This window comes from Macaca nemestrina, chromosome 1, assembly GCF_043159975.1.
Source record: "Macaca nemestrina isolate mMacNem1 chromosome 1, mMacNem.hap1, whole genome shotgun sequence".
Classification (NCBI taxonomy): domain Eukaryota; kingdom Metazoa; phylum Chordata; class Mammalia; order Primates; family Cercopithecidae; genus Macaca; species Macaca nemestrina.
This window is the reverse complement of record NC_092125.1, coordinates 227,273,544-227,294,136: the sequence shown is the minus strand read 5'-3', so window position 1 is coordinate 227,294,136 and position 20,593 is coordinate 227,273,544. Positions and strand designations below refer to the sequence as shown.

The 20,593-nt window shown below is 39.6% G+C and overlaps 1 protein-coding gene and 1 pseudogene across 21 annotated transcripts in view; one reads left to right on the top strand and one right to left on the bottom strand.

The window, feature by feature from the left end:
• Positions 1–20,593, top strand: part of LOC105479380 (calmodulin binding transcription activator 1) — a 975,024-nt gene that overhangs the window by 37,467 nt on the left and 916,964 nt on the right. For all 21 annotated transcript variants that reach the window (XR_011606163.1, XR_985903.2, XR_985901.2 and 18 more), the window contains one exon: positions 3,586–3,704. Coding sequence is in view for 17 of the 21 variants with exons in the window: in XM_071067081.1 (XP_070923182.1) it covers positions 3,586–3,704 (119 nt within the window). In the remaining 4 variants the exon portion in view is untranslated. The remainder of the gene's footprint in view (positions 1–3,585; positions 3,705–20,593) is intronic.
• On the bottom strand, positions 11,981–12,253 carry LOC112426200 (large ribosomal subunit protein eL37 pseudogene; annotated as a pseudogene).

Here is a 20,593-nt window from a genome sequence, read left to right as displayed (position 1 = left end):
ATTTTACTACTCCATGTTGTTGATGAAAGATATTCCCAATAATATTTAGCAATTTGATGCACTGTTTGGTCTAGAGTTTGAAAGATTAATCGTAATCAACTTGGTTGAATAACAGTGTTCTTTAGTATTCATAGAACCAACATTATTTTTTATTATGAATCAAAGTAAAATGAATGCATCATTTCTAGGTTAGTTAATATAGTTATAATTTACCTTGGCAGAAGTCACAGAATTTTCAAAGGAAAAGGTCAAATACATTTCTTTGGATTTAAGAAAGATTTGTAAAGTAAAGGATTTGGCAATGTGAATCTCATTTTTTTTGAAACAAAACATGAAAACAATAATTCTGCTTTTTGCCTAAGTGAATGAACATTTTTTTTCATTTTGGGAAGTTTTAGTTATGTTATACTACACCTTGTAGGTTGACTAGAAAGGATGGTTCATTCTCTAGAATTACAGCTGTCAGCCAAGCAAATCATCTGTCAGTTTCAAGAGCCTCACTAGTTATTTTTTTATTGTGAAGTACGTTAGAAAATTATTTTGTAAAGTCTAATATCATACACGTATATTTTGTTACATAGTGATAATGAAATGTTTTACTGTCATTTGGTTGACACTCCCACTTTTCAGTGTCAAAGTTTAACTGTTTGTTTTCAATACTGAATGATGCAGTTGAAACCAGTATATGCCTTAATTTTACTGTTCACTCAAGATACTATTATTAGGATTTAAAAACTGGCACATGTATTTAGTTATTTTATCATTTTTAGTTATCCCCAAAAGACTAAAAAGTAGGTTTTGATTTAAAAACAGATTTTTATGCAGTATAGCCATGTAAACAGTTCTTTTCCAGTGTAAAATCAAGGTTTCTCTTTATCCCACTTCACCTGTAGAAACACTGAAATTTTAAAATAATGAGTTTTAATATTTTGCCTATTTGAAATTCTAGTAATTCTTTTCTCAGTATTAAACTTGGAATCCTTATAATGTAGTGGGAAAACTTATCCATTGTTATGTTTCTTGAAAACATCCAGTTTATATTCAGCATGAACCTAAAATTCTGGAAATGGTACACTTTAAAAACGGATTAAGGGGAACCCATTGGCCAGTCATATTCCTTTTCCTTTTGACTCTGTGGCCATACCTCCATGTAAAGTGTAATGTTTAGAAACTAGATTGAGAGAGTGCTTACACAGCCCTGCCGCTTTGCTCTTTGGTCACATTTACCACTGCCTGATTTGGTATCAGAGTGGAAGACTGAAGCCTTTTCTATAGCAGTTAATTGTGCTGTTGAGAAGAGTACCTTTATTACATAAGCACCACACCACACACACACTCTTTATATACCGCACAGTAACTGGGTTCCTCAAAGAGGCTAAAAGAACAGAAAATTAACATCAGATTGTGATCACAAACAAAGAAGCTGGGGTTTGATATTCCGCTCGTAAGTGTTCAGAACTGTACTTCAAGCTGATAGCTTTCTCAGAGATATGACTGTTCATATACAATTCAGAGCAAGCCCATCCATTGAGCAACTAGTATAGTGCCGTTTTCATAAAAGGTACCTGTAAATGTTGAATATTTGAATTGAGTATAGATTTTAGAATTTCACCTCTACTTTCAGAATTGTACATATCATGGGGGATTTTAAAAAATGGGAATAAAACTACTTTAGGGGAAGAGAGAAGGGAGGTAGAGGCTCATGTGATTTGGTATTCTCTGCTTTAAAGTTTTATGGCCCATGGTACCTCCCTGGGGAGGATGAAGTGCAGGGAGCATGCATAAGCACATAAAATTACCAAGGTTTTATAGTGTGTAATTAATACAGAACTTTCTATGAACTTTCTTTTAGTTGAACAGTTTCCTTTTGGTTTCACAGGAAGATTTTAGAAAAGTTTAATCTTATTTTCCTATTAAATTAAAATTCAAGATTCTTAAAAGCAGTCAGTTTTTAGGTTTTTAAAGTTTTTATACTGCTTATAGAAATAGAGGACGGGTATTATAATTCAATTGGTTATGTAGTTCATGGACCAAAAAAGATTTAGTACGCTAAAACTCTCTTAAGTTCATCTCTATAAAATCTTTCTATATGATGCAGTAAATTTTTTAGACTTTATTTCTATGCCCAATATTTTCCTTTTAAGATCTTTTCCTTGAGAAGAAATGTGTTAATCAGATGAAAAATGTTTGGAGAGGATTTTGTGACCTTAGAAAATATTTTTTATTCTTTGATGTTTTTCACCTGTTCAAAAAAATAGACTGTACTAAACAAAGCTATAGTAAATAACTGGAAAAATATATTGTTGTATTTCACTTTTAAGATCATTAAGCAATGCCTGTATACTTATGTAAGGTTGCTTAATTGTAAGGCATGTTAAGTTATTTAGTGACAGTAAATTTTATGGGGATTTGTGTCTGGAGAAGATTTAGAGATAATTTAATCTTGTTGCTTTGGGAAAACTGAAACTGTTAAGTAACTTACCCAAGGTCACACAATTAGAAAGTAGCAGAACTGGGCCAGATCTTGGACTCTTGACTCTGAGTTCAGTGTTATAAAACCTTACTATATCAGGAAAAGTTGTTTCGACTGTGACTTACTGGAGCAAATTAAGTCTTTCATGTTTTAATGTGTTGCTCCTTAGTATGTAGTTATGTGTACCCTTTGTATATTGGGGATCTTATTTAGCATAAAAAGCCTGGAATGAATAATTTGTAACTTTGACCTAAATGTGCCAAAGCTTGCGAGAAATTTTGAGCCAGGCAAAGGAACTTTGTTATAGGAGTGAAAAAATAAGTGATACGTAAGCAAATAAATGGGTGAAATCAATGTTATATAAAAGAAATGATCTCTTCTAGAAAGCATCAGGTAGACTGATTATTAGGTACTCAGACATACTATCCTGTCTGAAAGTAATTATTTTTTCTCTAACTCATTTAGAAGAGTTACATTTTGATGAAATACATTAATTATGTAGATATGTATATGTAAATCAAGTTAATTAAAATGATTTTTTTATGTTCAGACCTAGAAAGGCCAGCTTCTGTATTACCTGAGTAGCTAACTGCAGGCTTAAATCCCTTATATTTATAAGATTAGTGATTTGCTTTTGAAAGGATAAATCTCATTTATATTCTAGAGGATGAAGTAGTATTTATGAACAAAATAGTCATATATTACTATAATTCTTCTTACCTAAGAAACTTAACATTTTTTCAACTGCTTAATACAAGATTTTTGGGTTTTGTGAGGTTAATTTTATAATTTTTATGTGCTTCATCGAAACATGGAGAAAGAACCTTTAAAAATAACTCTTGGTTATGGGCAGCTGCTGGGATTTTCTCTGTTCACTCACATGTCATGGAGCACAAGCCTGATCCTATTTTAAAACCTCTTGACCAGATTCCTGCTGCCATCTATCTGATAAATGCGTAAATGAGTGTTATTAACTAAGAGGAATAGTGGGGCCTCTAATGCTCTTGGTCTCACATTGACTAAACTGAGCTGCTATTTCTGACTTTGCCAGTGTACTTTAAAGGTGATTTTATCTATTATTTTCTCTAAATTTATTGTTTTCTTCTTTATAGATGATCATGGGAACAGCAATAGTAGTCATGTAAAAATCTTTTTACCGAAAAAGCTGCTTGAATGTCTGCCGAAATGTTCAAGTTTACCAAAAGAGAGGCACCGTTGGAACACTAATGAGGTAGATAAGTTTCTTTTTTTAAGGGTATAATTATTTTAAGGGCACATTTTTTAGGTTGTTTCACATAGTCCTACTTTATATTAGCTTTAAATTTAAATACTGATCTAGGAAATTGTAAATGAGATTATTTAATCTGGATTTGACAGAAACCAACCAACATGTTTTTTGATCTGTTTCTGATCTGCTTGGCTTGCATTGAAAGATATAAAATGTGCACGTTGACTTAACTAAAGTAGCATGAGTTTCTGTCTGTTTTCTTGCATTTTAGTGTCTTGCATTTAGTGGTTAACCCTGCCTGCATGCCAGTTAAACATTAGTTCTTATGTCTTCATGAATTAATAAGTATACAGTCCCAGTGTTCCACAGAATGTGTAGTGTCTTGACAATGTGAATTTCTGTAAAGTTGGAAAGGGCAGGCTTCGTATGAGTGAAACAGCTTTTCTTCCTTTCTAATGAAGAAAGTTTGCTTAATGCTAAGAATTTTTATTAAGACTGAAGGCTGTACAGTAGATTATGTATTTGGTATCCAATTAGAAAGTAGATTTATGAAGTAGAATGAAAAAAGTTCATCATCTTGGATGATGTTTCCTTTTTTGGTAATTTTTAATCTAGGAGTCTTTCTGTTAGGCGTGGATTGCTTTGTCATCTTTTTTATTTTGAAATCTGCATATTTCAATTTAAGGTAATACCCGTTTAGTGTGGTGATGAGAATTGGGTATACATCCGTCAGTTTGGGAGTTATATTCCTTTAATTCAAATACTGGGGTTGCTGGTTTTGTCAAGTTGGTGTAAATCCATTTGTGTGCCTGGCTCAACGTTGGTGTCCAAGTTAAAGCAAATGTAGCACCCTACCCTTATTGGACACTCAGTTCTGTTAAAAGACACAGGAAGAAAATAGTGCTGCCTGTTGAACCTTATTTTTTAAAGATTCTTTGGCGCTAACTACTTCCTAGTTCAGAATGCTTTTGTTTTCCATTGTGGGAGGTTATGTGGATAAAAGTCTCTTTCCTTATCACAGGTTAGATTGAAATACTCACTGGAACCTTCCAGCTTTGTTACCTTGTCTCAACTGATTGTAAAATTCTTTGAAGGTTTCTATGTTTTGATCATTTGCATAAATTATATTTTCCCCTCAGACAGAATGTTTTTGCTTTGACAAACGTTTGCTAGTTTAGAGGCCTGCTGTTTAACCAGTTAGTTATTTATTTACTATTTCAGACATTTTTAGACATGAAAATGAAGTAGATATGCTGAAAAGTAGTCTTAATCATAGATTGTTACTCTTTCAGCAAAATAGTATCATATAATTTGGAAGCCATTTAATAAGTTGGAACTTGATTATGAATTATTTAAAAACTCAATGTATTTCTTAGTATTCCCTGAAACATAGATTTGATACCAAATTATTATACACATTAGTTCTAGTTTATTTATAAATGTAACCCAACCCATAATAAGTATGTATTTTTCAATATTATATTTCTTGTGGAATTGGCAGCTTATTTATTTAATTTTTTCCCATGGAGCTGTGTCTTGTGGCAGTTTATTTTAATTATGATTTGACATTCTATTTGAAACCAGAAATTGCTTAGTGAATTAAAATCAGTGGCCTGAAGATTGTCTTACAAAGCTGGATGTAGCAGTGTTGGGAATTTAGTTGGTAGATTATTTCAATCAGTGGCTTCAAAACTTTTTGAAACTTTTCACGTAACCCTTCAACTTTCACGTATTTATTTACTTCTAAATTATTTACATTTTGCACCTTACTAGTATATTAGATACATTTTAAAGCATCCAATAAAGAATTTTTATAGAGGATGAGATTAAAAGAAAAAATGAGAAGTTGTTCCTTATTTTCTTTCTGGACCTCAGTCCCCATACTCCCTTGGAGGCCAGAGGCTGCTATAGTTCAGATTACAGAGAGGAAAATGCATCCCTTTCTCTGACTGGTGAAATGCAACATTGAGGATTTAGATGGGAAAACGTGGATTGTTTTGCGTCAGCTATCACTCATGCTGAAATCTAGGTAGAGGAGCGTATGTTCTGAAGGGTGGAGGCAGCAGGAGGTGGCACAGCTGATGGGTGAAGCCATGCAGCACCCTTTCCCTTGGGATGGGCTGTTCTTTCAGTTAATTGTCAGCTCAGCTGACAAAAGCTCCTACGAGGGAACTGAATTTACGGGTTGACTCATATCTCTGTAAAGGGCCTTGACTTTTTTCTTGTTTTATTTTTTGGCTTTGGAAAAATAGAGGAATATTAAGTGTGACAGCAGAAGACTTACGCTACGAATAGTTAATTCTGCAGAATGTTATGTGGCTGTGATAACCTGCCTTTTTTTTTTTTTAAACTGACTTGGATAATAGGAGGAATAAAACAATCAGTGCTGTTATTAAAGCACGTCTTTGATCTAGCTGAGTATTGGCATTTTCTTACATTTTTCAACCTGCCATCCTTCATGTTGACACAAAAACCTGAAGGAAACGTAGTTCAGTGGACTTGTTTCTCATTGGGGCTTTGTGGTCCCATGTAATGCTAAATCATATTTAGTCAAAATTGCCTGTGAAATCCCTTGACTTGCTCATAAAGTTTAGTCAGACTGCCCTTATTAAGAGCCTGTTTTCCTTCCAGAGTTGGAGTAGATTTCTGTGTTTTGGTTGAGGACCACATGAAGTAGTCGGCTTGTATTTACAAGCTGTGTTGTACAAAAACTCTATTTCTTAGATCCCACTTAAGGGGCTCACACTGGAAGAGGCGTGTGGGAATGCGCACAGTTGAGAGCACAGTAGATTTGTGTTTTCCATCTCACTCCCTGTACAGCATATGTTCACAAAGTAAGACTGGTGGCTGGAGTTGCCTGTATGAAATGTCAACTGTCATCTTTCTCTGTTTTCCATGTTCGTGTGTGCTTGCTGTCTCTCTCTGCTGGATGTGTACAGTTGAATTTCTGGGTATAATGTGACTCCTCTATGTTGATAAGGAATTTCTTTACTCAGACCTAGGTTTAAATATTTGTGATTGTTTGAGAAAACCTTTTATACTGTGTGTGTTGTGAGAGGTGCTCATTCCATCCTTTTTTTTTTTTTTTTTTTTGAGATGGAATCTCGCTCTTTCACCAGGCTGGAGTGCAGTGGTGTGATCTTGGCTTACTGCAGCCTCCGCCTCCCGGGTTCAAGCAATTCTCCTGCCTCAGCCTCCCAAGTAGCTGGGACTACAGGTGCACGCCACCATACCCAGCTAATTTTTGTATTTTTAGTAGAGACAGGGTTTTACCACGTTGGCTAGGATGGTCTCCATCTCTTGACCTCAGGATCCGCCCGCCTCGGCCTCCCAGAGTGCTGGGATTACAGGTGAGAGCCACCGCGCCTGGCCCCATCCTACCATTTATTGAGCACCTGTTCTTTACTAGTGACTGGGTACTTTATATAATTATTTGTAAGCTTTAGTATTGTAAGGCGGGTAACATTTCCTTTTAGAGATGAGGGAGTGTAGGTAGAAAGTAGTTATTTTAGGCGGGGTGCTGTGGCTCAAGCCTGTAATCCCAGCACATTGGGAGGCCGAGACTGGCAGATCACGAGGTCAGGAGATCGAGACCATCCTGGCTAACACGGTGAAATCCCATCTCTACTAAAAAATACAAAAAACTAGCCGGACGAGGTGGTGGGCGCCTGTAGTCCCAGCTATTCGGGAGGCTGAGGCAGGAGAATGGCGTAAATCTGGGAGGCAGAGCTTGCAGTGAGCTGAGATCCAGCCACTGCACTCCAGCCTGGACGACAGAGCAAGACTCCGTCTCAAAAAAAAAAAAAAAAAAAAAGTAGTTATTTTTTGGTCAAGAGGGCATACTGGATAGAGCCTGTCTTGGAGCTTAATTTCTTCTATGTTGCTTGTTAATTCTTAGGAGCTTTCATTCTATAGTTTACTGTCGAGGCTTTTAATCAAAGGCCTGCAAACCTAAACTAAAGCAAGTCTATTCTGTAATGTAGTTTTTTTTTTTTTTTTGAGACAGAATCTCACTCTGTTGCCCAGGCTGGAATGCAGTGGTGTGATCTCAGCTCCCTGCAACCTCCACCCCTTAGGTTCAAGTGATTCTTGTGCCTTAGCCTCCTGAGTGGCTGGGATTACAGGCATGTGCCACCACACCTGGCTAATTTTTGTATTTTATAATTTTGTAGAGATGGGGTTTCACCATGTTGGCCAGGCTGGTCTTGAACTCCGGACCTCAGGTGATCTACTCGCTTCAGCCTTCCGAAGTGCTGGGATTACAGGTGTGAGCCACCGTGCCTGGCCTGTAATGTAGTTTTGAATTAAAAAGAGTTAATATAGGCTTAGTATTGTGGGTTCATATGCAAATGTTTGGTGAAGCTGAAAGACACTAAAAGGAAGACTCTAAGAAGGTAAGAGAGATCTTTGGACCTACTTAAGCTACTTTTAACCTTTTGTAACCCGTTGGAATACCTAAAATCCTCTCCCTTCTTGGATGTTATTTGCAGTTGCAGAATAAATTAAATGTTATATCTAAAACCAAAACCATTTTAGATTATGCTCTCTCAGCCACAAACACTGTTCCTCAGGCTGTAAAGATGACACAGGGAGTGAAGGCGATGATGGCTGCACTAATTATGGAAGCTAGCATGCATTGAACATCTTTTGTATGCTAGGCACTAGTAAGTCCTTTACAGGAATCATCGCATTTAATCTTTCAGTTAATCCTATGAGATAGATTATTTGTCTTCATCTTATAGATGAGGAAACCGAAGCCATGGGTATGTTAACTAATGTACCCAGAGTCAGAGCCGGGAAGTGGGGGACGGTGGAGTTCAGCCCCTGCAGCCTGACTTTTAGAGTCCCATAATCCCTCGTTTTGTCCCACAGAGCAATATCAAGTTGGCTTTTCCAAGATCTTGTAGCTATTTAGTGACTTCTGATCCTTTCGTTTTATATAATTGTTTGGCTTCTTCATCTGATTTTAAAATGTTGTAACAAAGTTAATATATTTTTGCATTATGATTTTTTAAAAAGTGGCAGACACTCATTTCTTAGGAAAGTAGTTTTGATTCCTTTTTTTAAAAAACTTTTCTCCTACGTGTATTTTGATAGTTTCGATTCTTAATGACTGTTAGTATGTGGACTATGGATAATGAAAAAACTGTATTAAAAATAGAAATTTTGTACCTGTGTGTAACTTGAGCATTAGGCCTGACTTTTATATTCAGGGCAGGGGAGAAAGAATGTATTAAACACAGAGCACATTCATTAAAGAACCAACTCTTGTTTCATAATCAGTTTGGTGTTCACATCTTCATCAGGTGAACTGCTATAAGGTTTCTGCATTTTAAGTTAGTATTTTTAAGGCCTAGAGCCAGAAATAATTATGCTAACGCAACTGTCTGAATTCACAAATGAGTATTTCATAATTACGTGTATTAGTACTCTATATATGTTGTCCAGACTGAAAATTCTTTTGTTTAGTCATTAATTAGCTGTTTGACTTAAAATATAACTACTGCATTCCCTAGTCTCTGGATCTAGATTTCACTTGGCATTCTTCCAAAACCAAACTAATGCAGCACCGTGAACCTTTTATAATGAAAATGTTCTCCCTAAATATGTTCAGATCACTTTTATGTGTTACTATTTTTGTACTAATGTTTTTTTTTTGTTTTTCCTGTAATAGACAGTTTCTCTAGAGTAAGCAAACAAAATAGAATTCTAGTTTGTGCTGATCCTTAAAGAAAGTTTCATCAGATGTTTTTATTTGGTGGTAGCTTTAGAGTGTCATATTAAATGCATTTTTTAATGGTAAAATGTCTATATAGAGAGCAGTATAGGTTGATACATTCTAAGCCACATCGAAGAGTCTGCAGGAGAAAAAACAAAACTTGAATAATAATTATAATGCTTTTTATAGGAGGAAACTAACTTTAAAAATCGTGAGTACTTTTCCCCGCAACTTTTTATATTTAGGTAAGAGAAATGGACTTTAAGGATGTAAGAATTATTAAATGATATTTTATTTCAACTATTTTTAACATCAAACCACCTTACTTTTTTTTTTTTTTTTTTTTTTTGGGACAGGGTCTCACTGTCATCCAGGCTGGAGTGCAGTGACACAATCTTGGTTCAACCTCCACCTCCTGGGCTCAAGCAATCCTCCCACGTGAGCCTCTTGAGTAGCTGGGACTATAGGTGCTCACCACCACGGACCTGGCTAAATTTTTGTAGAGACAGGGTTCCACCATGTTGCCAAGGCTGGTCCAAATAACTGAACTCAAGCAATCTGCCTGCCTTGGTCCTTCAAAGGCTGGGATTACAGGCGTGAGTCACTGTGCCTGGCTACCTTACCTTTTAAAAAATTTGTTTAATCATTTTTTTGGTGTTGGTACATAATCTTGAGTGTTTTTTGTGTTTCTGATTTTTTTTTCCTTTGTGTAACTTAGTGAGTGTTAGGTTTAGTGCTGTAATTTTTCAGTGATTGGTTTTTCTAGTGTATTTATATGTTATCTCTTTGAAATATAGACACACATTTTTGGGGGATCATTTAGGACTCTTCAGACTTCCCAAACATGAGCTAAGCTGAAAAGCACCAGTACTCTAATCATAAAGGCAGGTGAGATATTTCAGTTTTGATGACTTGGAAAGTCAGTTAACCTTTAGGTACAGCTTGGTTTTGTTTAGCTTTTGGCAGGGCTAGTGGTTTGAACGGTCCCAGATTATTTTGTTCCAGGCAGGGCTTTTCTGATTAAATTGCAAAAATGAAAATGCAGATATAAACAACACAGAGAGCCAAGTTTTAAGAGTGACATTATTTAATTTTTGAACACAGTATATGGTAGGAAGTTTCAAATTAAATGTGATACTTGCATAGCAGTTGGGTTAAATATAGTTCCTCTGTTTGCTTTGCTAGTATGAAGTGAGATACATGATACTGAAATCCAGGTATGCACAAGCCTGGGGATCAGACAGCCTGTGTCAAATGTGCAGTGCCTCAGCAGCAGCAGCAACACTCCTTGGGATATATTGAAAAGCTGGGGCGGAATGTCCTCCCACATAGGTGAGGGGAGACAGGTGAAGGCAGGTTTGACACTGAGGAATAGTAAGAGAAGTAAATTGCACCCTCAGAGTACAGCAATATTTATAACATTTGAATAAAATGTTAAAGAACATTTTCTTTTAAGGAAGAAATTCCTGTGGGTCTTCCTCAGTTTCAATCTAAACTAGTTTTATTATACTATTACTTCACTGTGTGGCACTTACCTGGCCATAGTCAGTGTTCAGTAAATATTTGTTGGATGAATTAATTACGTAAAAACACAAAAAACTCAGTATAAAATTAATTATTGGAGTTCTTATGCAAATATAAAACTCAGATATATGCATTACATAAAAAGAAATTACAAAACTAATGAAGTTTTATATTAACAGGGTTAAATGCAATAGATGATGTTTTGCCAAAACTAAATTGTCTCTTGCAACATGAGTATCATACTGACTGTTCTCAAGAAGGTTCTTTTGAATTTGGCATGCTGTACTATCTTGTGTCCTGCAATTATTTTACACTGAGAAGCTGTTTTTTACACATTACACATTTGTATAAGTCTGTCATTAGGCCTTGGTACAAATACATCATTTAGTTTTAAATTCACTTCTGGTTTTTCTCATTAGCCCAAGAAAAATTTAAATGACACTACTGGGTACTAGGGAAAATGTAACCACAAATCACAAACTGGAGCAATGAATTTATGTGTTAGAACATACTTGATTTAGGTGTTACTTTTTCAGATTATACATTCAATTAAGATGCAAAGTTAAAAATTTTTTATGGACTTACAGCCCCCTGATAATACTTCCACAGAGCCTCAATTGAGAAGCACTGCTCTCTTGGAAAGGGTGCAAGAGCTAGTGTCAGAAGCAGATTCAAGTCTTGGCTCTGCCGCTACTCAGCTCAGTGTTGGGTAAGGCACTTAACCTACTTGGCCTCTCTTGGATCTTAGGTGATGGCGCTTGGTGACCTTTGAAGATTTGTCTTTGAAGATTATTGTTGATTTTGAAGGTTTTCTTTGGGAGTGTTGGACTTTCCAGGGAGGCTTGGGTCCAGCTTCGGAGTTTATTTGATTCTTTTTTTTTTTTTTTTTTTTGCTGTTAATCATCTTTTTACTTACTTTTAAGTTGTACAATTCAGTAGTTGTTTGTTTTTTATTTATTTTTTAGTTTTAATTTAATTTAATTTTATTTTATTTTAAAAACCAGAACATTTGCTGCATGACGAATTGTTGAAAGTCTTAAGCTGATCGAGATGCTCCAACAGCTGTGCTCGTAGGCTTAGGTGTTGTTCCCTCGTGGAATCCATGCCTGAATCTGTGGTGTACAATTTTTAGGTGCCTCGTTTGGCTGGTCCTGGTGGCATTTCGTCTTTTAGCCTTGGCACTCCAGTTATACGTCCTCCTGCGCTTGGCGGGATAGCCACATTTGCCACAGGTCAACTTCTGAAGGTGGTAGGCCTTCACGCCACAGCCGTGGCACAGCGCGTGTGTCCTATTGCAACACTTTCCAAAGGGTCATCTTGCTTCTGCGGCTGAGACCAGAGAGACCTTTTTCATTTTTTTTTGAGGCAGAGTCTCGCTCTGTTGCCCTGGCTGGAGTGTAGTGGCGCAGTCATAACTCACCGCAGCCTTAACCTTCCAGGCTCAAGCTATGCCCCCACCTCAGCTTCCTGAGTAGCTGGGTCTATAGGCGTGTGCCACGCCAAGCTAATTTATACATTGTTTTTGGAGACAGAGTCTCGCTCGCCATGTTGCCCAGGCTGGGCTTGAACTCCCGGACTCAAGCAATCTTCCTGCCTCAGCCTCCCAAAGTGCTGGGATTATGGGTGGGAGCTCCCGCCCATGCTCGGCCAATTCAGGAGTTTTTAATATATCCACAAAGTTGTGTAGCCATCGCCACTACCTAAGCTGAGAACATTTTTTATCACCCCTGCAGCCTTCTGGACTGAGTGGAGTCAGCATGCTCTGGGGTTGGCAGCATCTTTTCAGGGGGCTCGAGGTTCTTCTTTGGTATCTTTTCCAAGTTTCTATACCTGTCTAGTACTGAAGCTGGAATTTGGGAGATTGACCTTTTGTCCAAGTCATAACTTAATATGCTATTTCCTGAAACTGCTTTTAAGAAATGTTAAGGTGCAAATGAGGATCCAGTTTGGGCCCACATTTTTCTAAGCTGGAGTGGAGTTTTTAGTTGCACTTGAGACTATACTGTGCAGATAGTTTATTGATGGAGTTGCCTGAGAATAAAAATAACCCAACTCTTCAGTAGTGGGTGGGAGACTTTGGGTGATGGTGATTTCCGTAAAGGAGAAGCTGAGCCTGGTTGGAAGGAAAAAGAAAGAACATACGGAGAGGTTGGCATTCTTTAGCTGAGTGGATTCAGGCTTGAGCTGGAGTCAGAATCACCTGGGACGCTTGTTCAAACACAGATTGCTGGACCCCATCCCCAGAGTTTCTGCTCTAGTAGGTCCTGGGTGGGGCCTGCGAATGTGCATTTCTAACAAGTGCCCAGGTGAAAGCCCACTTAGAGGAAGAATCTCAGCCTCCTGGAAGTGTGTTCTAATTAACTTTACTGAACTGTAGGCTCAGCTTTGCTATCCCCATACCACTCATGCATGTTTTGGTGTGCTTTGGCTACATAGGTTACAGTTGAGCTTTCTGTAGCTTTTTTCTTATGTCTTTAGTAAGCACCTAAAAGTTGTGGAATGCATAGGTTTTATTTTTGGCATTTATCTGAAGTATCTGTTCATGTCTTGACATATAGGAAGCTCTTTTAAAGTTTGGGTGGCAGTAGAGAGGACATATAGAAGCATATTCTAATTTTTCAATGTTTTTTGAAAAGGTAGCATGAACAATATTCCCCCCACTCATTCTTCTTCGTATCCATTTGGCTCAAGTAGCTGAAAACAACAGAATCCTAAAGCTGAGTGTCACAATCTACCTGCCTACCTGCCTGTCTACCTACCTACCTGCCTACCCACCTTCAAGTCTTTTAAAATACTGCCTACCACAGGTTTCTGATGATAAATTCTGTTATCTTGGTAATTATGAAGTTCTTTTGAAGGTTTTAAAAGAAGTTCCTAAAAAATAACCTAAGTTTTATAGTATTAGTGCTTTTAGAAAGCTGGAAAAGCAAGTGAAGAAACAACAAAAAGAAATCCTTTCTAGATGGATGAGAAACCACAGATGGGTTGGGGTGAATGCAATGAAATAGAAATGTGTGTTCGGGAGAGTGTTTTCTCTGTAAGGAAGAATATTACGGGCAGGCCATGTGGCTTTCACGAGGTCTTCTTACAAGCTTCTGTGGTAGTGTTCACTGGTCTGGCGAAGCGGGTGGACTTGAAAAAATTGTAAAATGGCGAGAACCTGGAATTTACATTTGGGGAGAAAGGAAACTGGGAGGCCCTTCAGCTCTGGAGAATTGGATAAGGTGAAGCAGTGTCCACGTGTGTGTGTACGTATGTGCACGTGCGTGCATGCATGTGCACTCATCCAGGTGGGGCGTCTGTGGTAGCACTGAGGTAGATTCTGAGTCAAGCTTCATTTGGTCCTGAGTTCTTTTTATTGTGACTCAAAAGGAGTTCATGGGGAAATAAAGGCTCCCGTGTGCAAGAAAAAAGGAAGCAGGAAAGTCACTTAACCTAGGCTAGAAAGGGCAGCCACCCTAGTCTATAGTCAGAAGAGAAGCAGCTTTTCAGAGGGGCTGAGACAGGTAATGCTGGTCCCAGGCCAAGCCTCTTGAGGAAGGAGAACAACATTCCGAAATTCTGTGTGTAGCTCATACCCTGAAGGAGTTGCCTTTTAAGATCACAGTGTGTTGCCCTGTAGGAAGAGTCAGAAGGTCAAGGACAAGGCTCTGAGGTTCCCACCCTTCTAGTGCTTTGTGTTGGGGAGTGGAGGCTGTCCAGAGAAGCTGGCCAAGGGGAGGCTCCCCCTGGGAAGATAGGGATCTTTTTTAGGAGGTGCTGCAAAGGGACACTTTTTCAGAGACAAGGGGAAAACACTTGCGTATATTTACTTCTTTAAAAGTTAAGAAAGTTAAAAGAATGGGAAAATGCCATCTGCTTCCCATTTCTGCGAAAGGGTACATTAAAATAGCTTGAAATTAAGCAGAATCTATAAAATTAACGTCTGAGTGTAGTCATTTCCCATTTTTCCTGACACATCTTTCAGCTGTGTAGCAACAGATCCGCATTCCTGGTGTCAGAAGACAGTTGTTAATGTGCTAGTTAAAATTTTATTTTATTTTTGTACTGCTGAGCAAAATTTAGACTTAACTCTGTTTTATTTAAGAAGCATTTTTGTTAAATGCTTTAATTATTATTAATCAAAATTTTTTGTATTTAAGCAATTTTCAACAATCTATTCCTCAAGCAATTCAGAGAACCTGCTGTGTGGTGATTATGTATTTTTTATTTCATAAATGAGGGTAGTGAGGCATAAGTGTTTTGGAATTAGCATTTGTCATCATCTAATATACTGTGCAAATTACATCTTTTCACTGTGTATTGTCTGGCTGCCACTGCTAGACTCTTAAGTTCCAGGTGGACAGGGATCTTATGCCAGGTGGACATGGCATACATGTGTGTAAGGCAGGCACTGTTCTAAGTATATACAGTAGTCCCTGGCGTGTCCAGGGACTGTTCATTGAATGAATGAATAAAGACGTCTATCAACAAATATCATTTAGTCTAGTGTTCAAGTGGGTTGCTAATACCCTGTTCCTGAATTAAACAGTCTGGCTTGGAGATAGTCACTGATAGCACCAAGCAGATCTGTGGGAGCTACCCCAGAAAAGCTTGTGATGCAGAGTAGAAGACCAAATTGGTGCTCCCTGCGTGCGAACGAATTCCCACAACTATGGAAGGAAGGACTGTGGCAGACATGCTTGATTCTTCATCTCAGACTCATCAGTCAGGGAAGTCACTCCTGTCTAAGGAATGAGTGAGGGTAAGGCAGGAAGCCAGCATGTCCCCTGTGAAGGAACTATTTCCAGGTAGAAGCATGAAGCCCAGGAAAGGCAATTTATAGAGCACATCACCAATAGGGAGATGGCCAAACCGCTCCGAACTCTACCATCTGAAGTCAACAGTTTCCAATTATGTATCTTCAGATTTTTTCTTTCAGATATGTGTATCTACAGATATTTCTCTGTGCCAGTATGGCTGTTTTTTCTAAATTTATTAACCCAGAATAGTTTTACTATACGCATAGTTTTATAACCTGGCTTTTCTCTTAATATGTTGTATATATGTTAGGCCTTTTTTGACAGTGATCCACAGCATCATGTTTGTTTCTTGATTGACTGAGACAGATTCTTTCTCTGTCACCCAGGCTGGAGTGCAGTGGTGTGATCATAGTTCACTGCAACTTCAAATTCCTGGGCCCAAGAGATCCTCCTGCCTCAACCTCCTGAATGGCTAGGACTACAGGCATGGGACACCATGCCTGAGAATGTTTTTTATTTTTTGTAGAGACAGGATCTTGCTGTCTTGCCCACGCTGGTCTTGAATTCCTGGCCTCAAATGATCCTCCTGCCTCAGCCTCCCAAAGTGCTGGGATTACAGGAGTGAGCCACCGTGCTCGGCCAACATTGTGTTTATTGACTTTATTAATATTCCATTTAATTTTGGCTGGGTACGGTGGGTCACACCTGTAATCCCAGCACTTTGGGAGGCTGAGGCCAGAGGATCACAAGGTCAGGAGATCGAGACCATCCTGGCTAACGCGGTGAAACCCTGTCTCTACTAAAAATACTATAAATTAGCCGAGCATGGTGGCATGCGCCTGTAATCCCAGTTACTCGGGAGGCTGAGGCAGGAGAATCACTTGCACCCGGGAGGCAGAGGTTGCAGTGAACCAGGATCGCGCCACTGCACTCCAGCCTGGGCAACAGAGTGAGACTCCATCTCAAAAATAAACAAACCAAAAAACCAAAAAAAATTCCATTTAATTTAATGCCATCATTTATGCATTCAGCAATATTTTTGAGGGCCTACTATGTGCCAGGCACTAGTTGGAGTTGCTGAGGGTATTAAGATGAGGTTCCAGTTCTCATGGAGCTTATAGTTTAAAGGGAAAACAATACAAAAGTAAACAAGTAGGTGAGAATTTCAGAGAGTGCTAAGAACAAAGTAGAGCAGGGTACTGAGGTGTGAGCACATTAGTAGATTCTGTAGGAAAGGACTTCCTTAGAAACTTACATTTGAGCTGAGAACTGAATGATAAAGGAAGGCCAGCTGCTTAGGGATCTGGGGGAGGAATATTCTAGGCAAAGGTAATAGCCTGTACGAAGGCCCTGAGGCAGGAATGTGCTTGCTTTGAGGAAATGTGAAAAAAACATGGAGCAGTGTAGGGATCTGGCAGATGAGCTGGGTGAGGTAGATAGGGGCTAGATCTTGTTGTGCCAAGTAGACATAAAGAGTTGAGATTTTGGGTCAGGAGCAGTGGCTCATGCCCGTAATCCCAGTACTTTGGGAGGCTGAGGTGGGCAGATCACCTGAGGTCAGGAGTTCAAGACCAGCCTGACCAACATGGTGAAACCCCATCTCTACTAAAAATGCAAAATTAGCTGGATGTAGTGGCACATGCCTGTAATACCAACTACTCAGAGACTGAGGCAGGAGAATTACTTGAACCCAGGAGGCAGAGGTTGCAGTGAGCCAAGACTGCACCACTGCACTCCAGCCTGGGCAACAAGAGTGAAACTCCGTCTCAAAAAAAAAAAAAAAAAAAAAACAGTTGAGATTTTGTTTTAAAGGCAACACGAAGTTATTGGAGGATGAGCTATTAGGCAGTGAGCAACATAATACGGAGCTTTATGTTCAAAGGCTTTCTTTGGCTACTGTGTGGCAGGCAGTCAGGGGAAGCAGAGAGACCAGTTAAGAGTCTGTTGCAGTAACTGATGATCTTGGTGAGAAATGACAGTGGGGTGGAGGGAGTGAGAAGTGGATGTATTTCAGAGGTGGAGCTGTCAGAATTCATGGGATTGGATGTGGGGGTAAAGGAAAGGAGAAATTTTGTGGCCTCAGCTACTGCGTTGATGTTGGGGCTCTTCATTGAGACAAGAAAGTGGAGATCAAGAATGTTCTTCTGGGATGTCCTGGTTGTGAGATGTCTGTTAGACACTGGAGTGTTGATGTTGAATAGGTAGCTGTCCAGAAGTCTGGGGAGGAGTCCTGTCTGGAGATAAAAATTGGAGAGCCGTCAATGCATGGGTGACGTTTAAAGCCGTAGACTAGGTGAGGTCACCCGGGATGCAGAAGATAGATGGAGAAAGGGAGAGACTAAGCCTCGAGCAGTGCAGGAGGAGCCAGCACAGGAGGCTGCAGGGGAGCCAGGGAGGCAGTGCTGAGGCAGGCAGGTGTGAGGTGGAAGCCGGGAGAAGGACATGTTTTAAGGAGGGTGCGTCACTTTTATGTTTGCTACTGTAACTAGTTATCACAAATTTAGTGGCTTAAAACAACACAAATTTCTTAACTGTTCTGTAGGTCAGTCATCTGACATGGGTCTCACTGGGCTGCTGTCAGGGTGCCAGCAGGGCCATGTTCTTTATGGAGGCCCTAGGGAGGAATCTGTTTCTTTGTCTGTTCCACTTCTAGAGTCTGCTTAATATTCCTTGGCTTGTGGCCCCCTCCTCCATCCTTGATGCCAGCAACATAGAGTCTTTGTGACCCTGCTTTCTTCTCATTCACTCACTCTGACCTATTCTGCCTCTTTTTTCCACTTTTAAGGACCCTTTTAATTATGCCGAGTCCACCTGGATAATCCAGGATAATTTTCCTATTTTAAGCCCAGCTGATTAGCAACCTAAATTCTATCTGCAGCCTTAATTCCCCTTTGCCTTGTAATGTTATTTATTTACAGGTTCTGGGGATTAGGATGTGTATATCTTTGGGGTTCCTGTCCTTCCTTTCACAGAGGGTATCACAAAGGTTACTGGGAATTTGCGTAAAATGAGGACGGAGAAGTCATTGTTGGATTTGGTCAACTGATTAGTAACGTCAATGGGTGGTTCCAGTGGAGTGGTAGTGCGGTGGCCCAATGGGAGTGAGTTGAAGAGCCAGAGAGGTGAGGACGTGGGGGCTACACATCTTAATGATTCTTGGTAGCAGTTTTGCTGTGAAGGAAAGTAAATAGTGGCAAGGAAAAGCACAGAGGACAGCTCTGAGAGGATGAAATGGGAGATGGAATGTGGAGCAGAGGTTCAGGGATGACTCCTGGAAGGAAGGGGCATTAGTGTAGTGTTTGCTGGAATACATTAACTGGATGAAGAACCTGGAGTGAAACCAACATAGAGATGGGGACATATGAAAGTGGAATTCACAGAATTATTTTTAATAGAGCAGCGGAAGGTACTGATGACTCCTATTGCTTGCACCTGGGTCAGTGGACAGGATCCTTGTCAGCGGCCACTACAGGGCCCACAACCCCATCTCAGATGCTGTCATTTCATGGGTGGTTGGCCAAATCTTTTAAGTCAGTGTAGAACCTCTGCCCTTTCTTCCTGGGGAGCCTGGATCAGTCATGATCTTGCCCAGACTCAGCGCCATGGTAGGGGGGCATCTCCTTTCCTCTCCTGCCCCCCAGCCACTTCCCTTGCACTTCTCCTCTTCTCTCCTCACCCACTAAATTGTAGTCCTGCCTCCATTTCTTTCTTTACTTTGTTACGTTTTAATAACATTTATTCACTCCACAACATGCTCACAGAAGTAGAAGACCAAGTTAGTGCAGACCAATTCATTCCTGGACTCAGTGGCTCTCAAGTGGGGGAGGTGCTGGTCTTAAAGCGTATTTAGAAACAAGTGGGCATCATAGTGAGTGTAAAAACTCCCCTTCTGCGAGGCTCAGAAGAGCAGGCCTCCTCCTGCTCCTAGTCCACTCAGTGCTCCTTCTTCATATTGGTGGTTCGCAGCCCTGCTGCATGTTAGACTCACTGGGACAGATTTGTAAACATATCACGGCCTGGGCCCCACCACAGACTAATTCAACTGGAGTCTCAGGGATAGGGCCCAAGCTGAGGATTTTAAAAAGCTCCCTAGGAGATTCTGAAGTACAGCCAGGGCTAAGAACTACAGCCTTAAATCTACTGTTGACTGCTTTCAAAAGAAGTCTTCACTGTGATTAAACAAATTGTGGTTAAAAGTAAGCAAAAGGGCCAGGCGCGGTGGCTCACACCTGTAAATCCCAGCACTTTGGGAGGCCGAGGCAGGTGGATCACCTGAGGTCAGGAGTTCAAGACCAGTCTGGCTAACATGGTGAAACCACATCTCTACTAAAAGTACAAGAAAATTAGCTGGGCATGGTGGTGCATGCCTGTAATCCCGGCTACTTGGGAGGCCAAGGCAGGAGAATTGCTGGAACCTGGGAGGTAGAGGTTGCAGTGAGCCAAGATTGTGCCATTGCACTCCAGCCTGGGCCACAAGAGCAAGTCTCCATCCCCCCCCCACCAAAAAAAAAAGAAGCAAGAGGAAATCTGGAGGGGAACATTTGTAATAGGCAAGTGGTCATTATTAAATGTACAGTTACATTATTAAAATGTAGATCATTTGAATCAACTGACACATCTGAATTTGGATTAAAACTCCTAAGCAGTGTATAATACTCAAAGCTTGGTGTCTGGTAGGGCACAGTTTGTTCATTTCTGTTTTTCATGTTGCGTTCTTTAAACTTTTTTCCTTTCTGAATAGCCTGATATAATGAAGCAGCTATTTGTAACACGTGGGAATTATTTTTTCTTCTTTTCCTCCCATAGTCTGTCTCCATCTTTTAGCTGCTGTTCTTTCACACCTTAAGGTTCTTAGATATCCATTCCATTCCCTACCCAGTCTCGGAACACTGTGAGATGAGCATTCC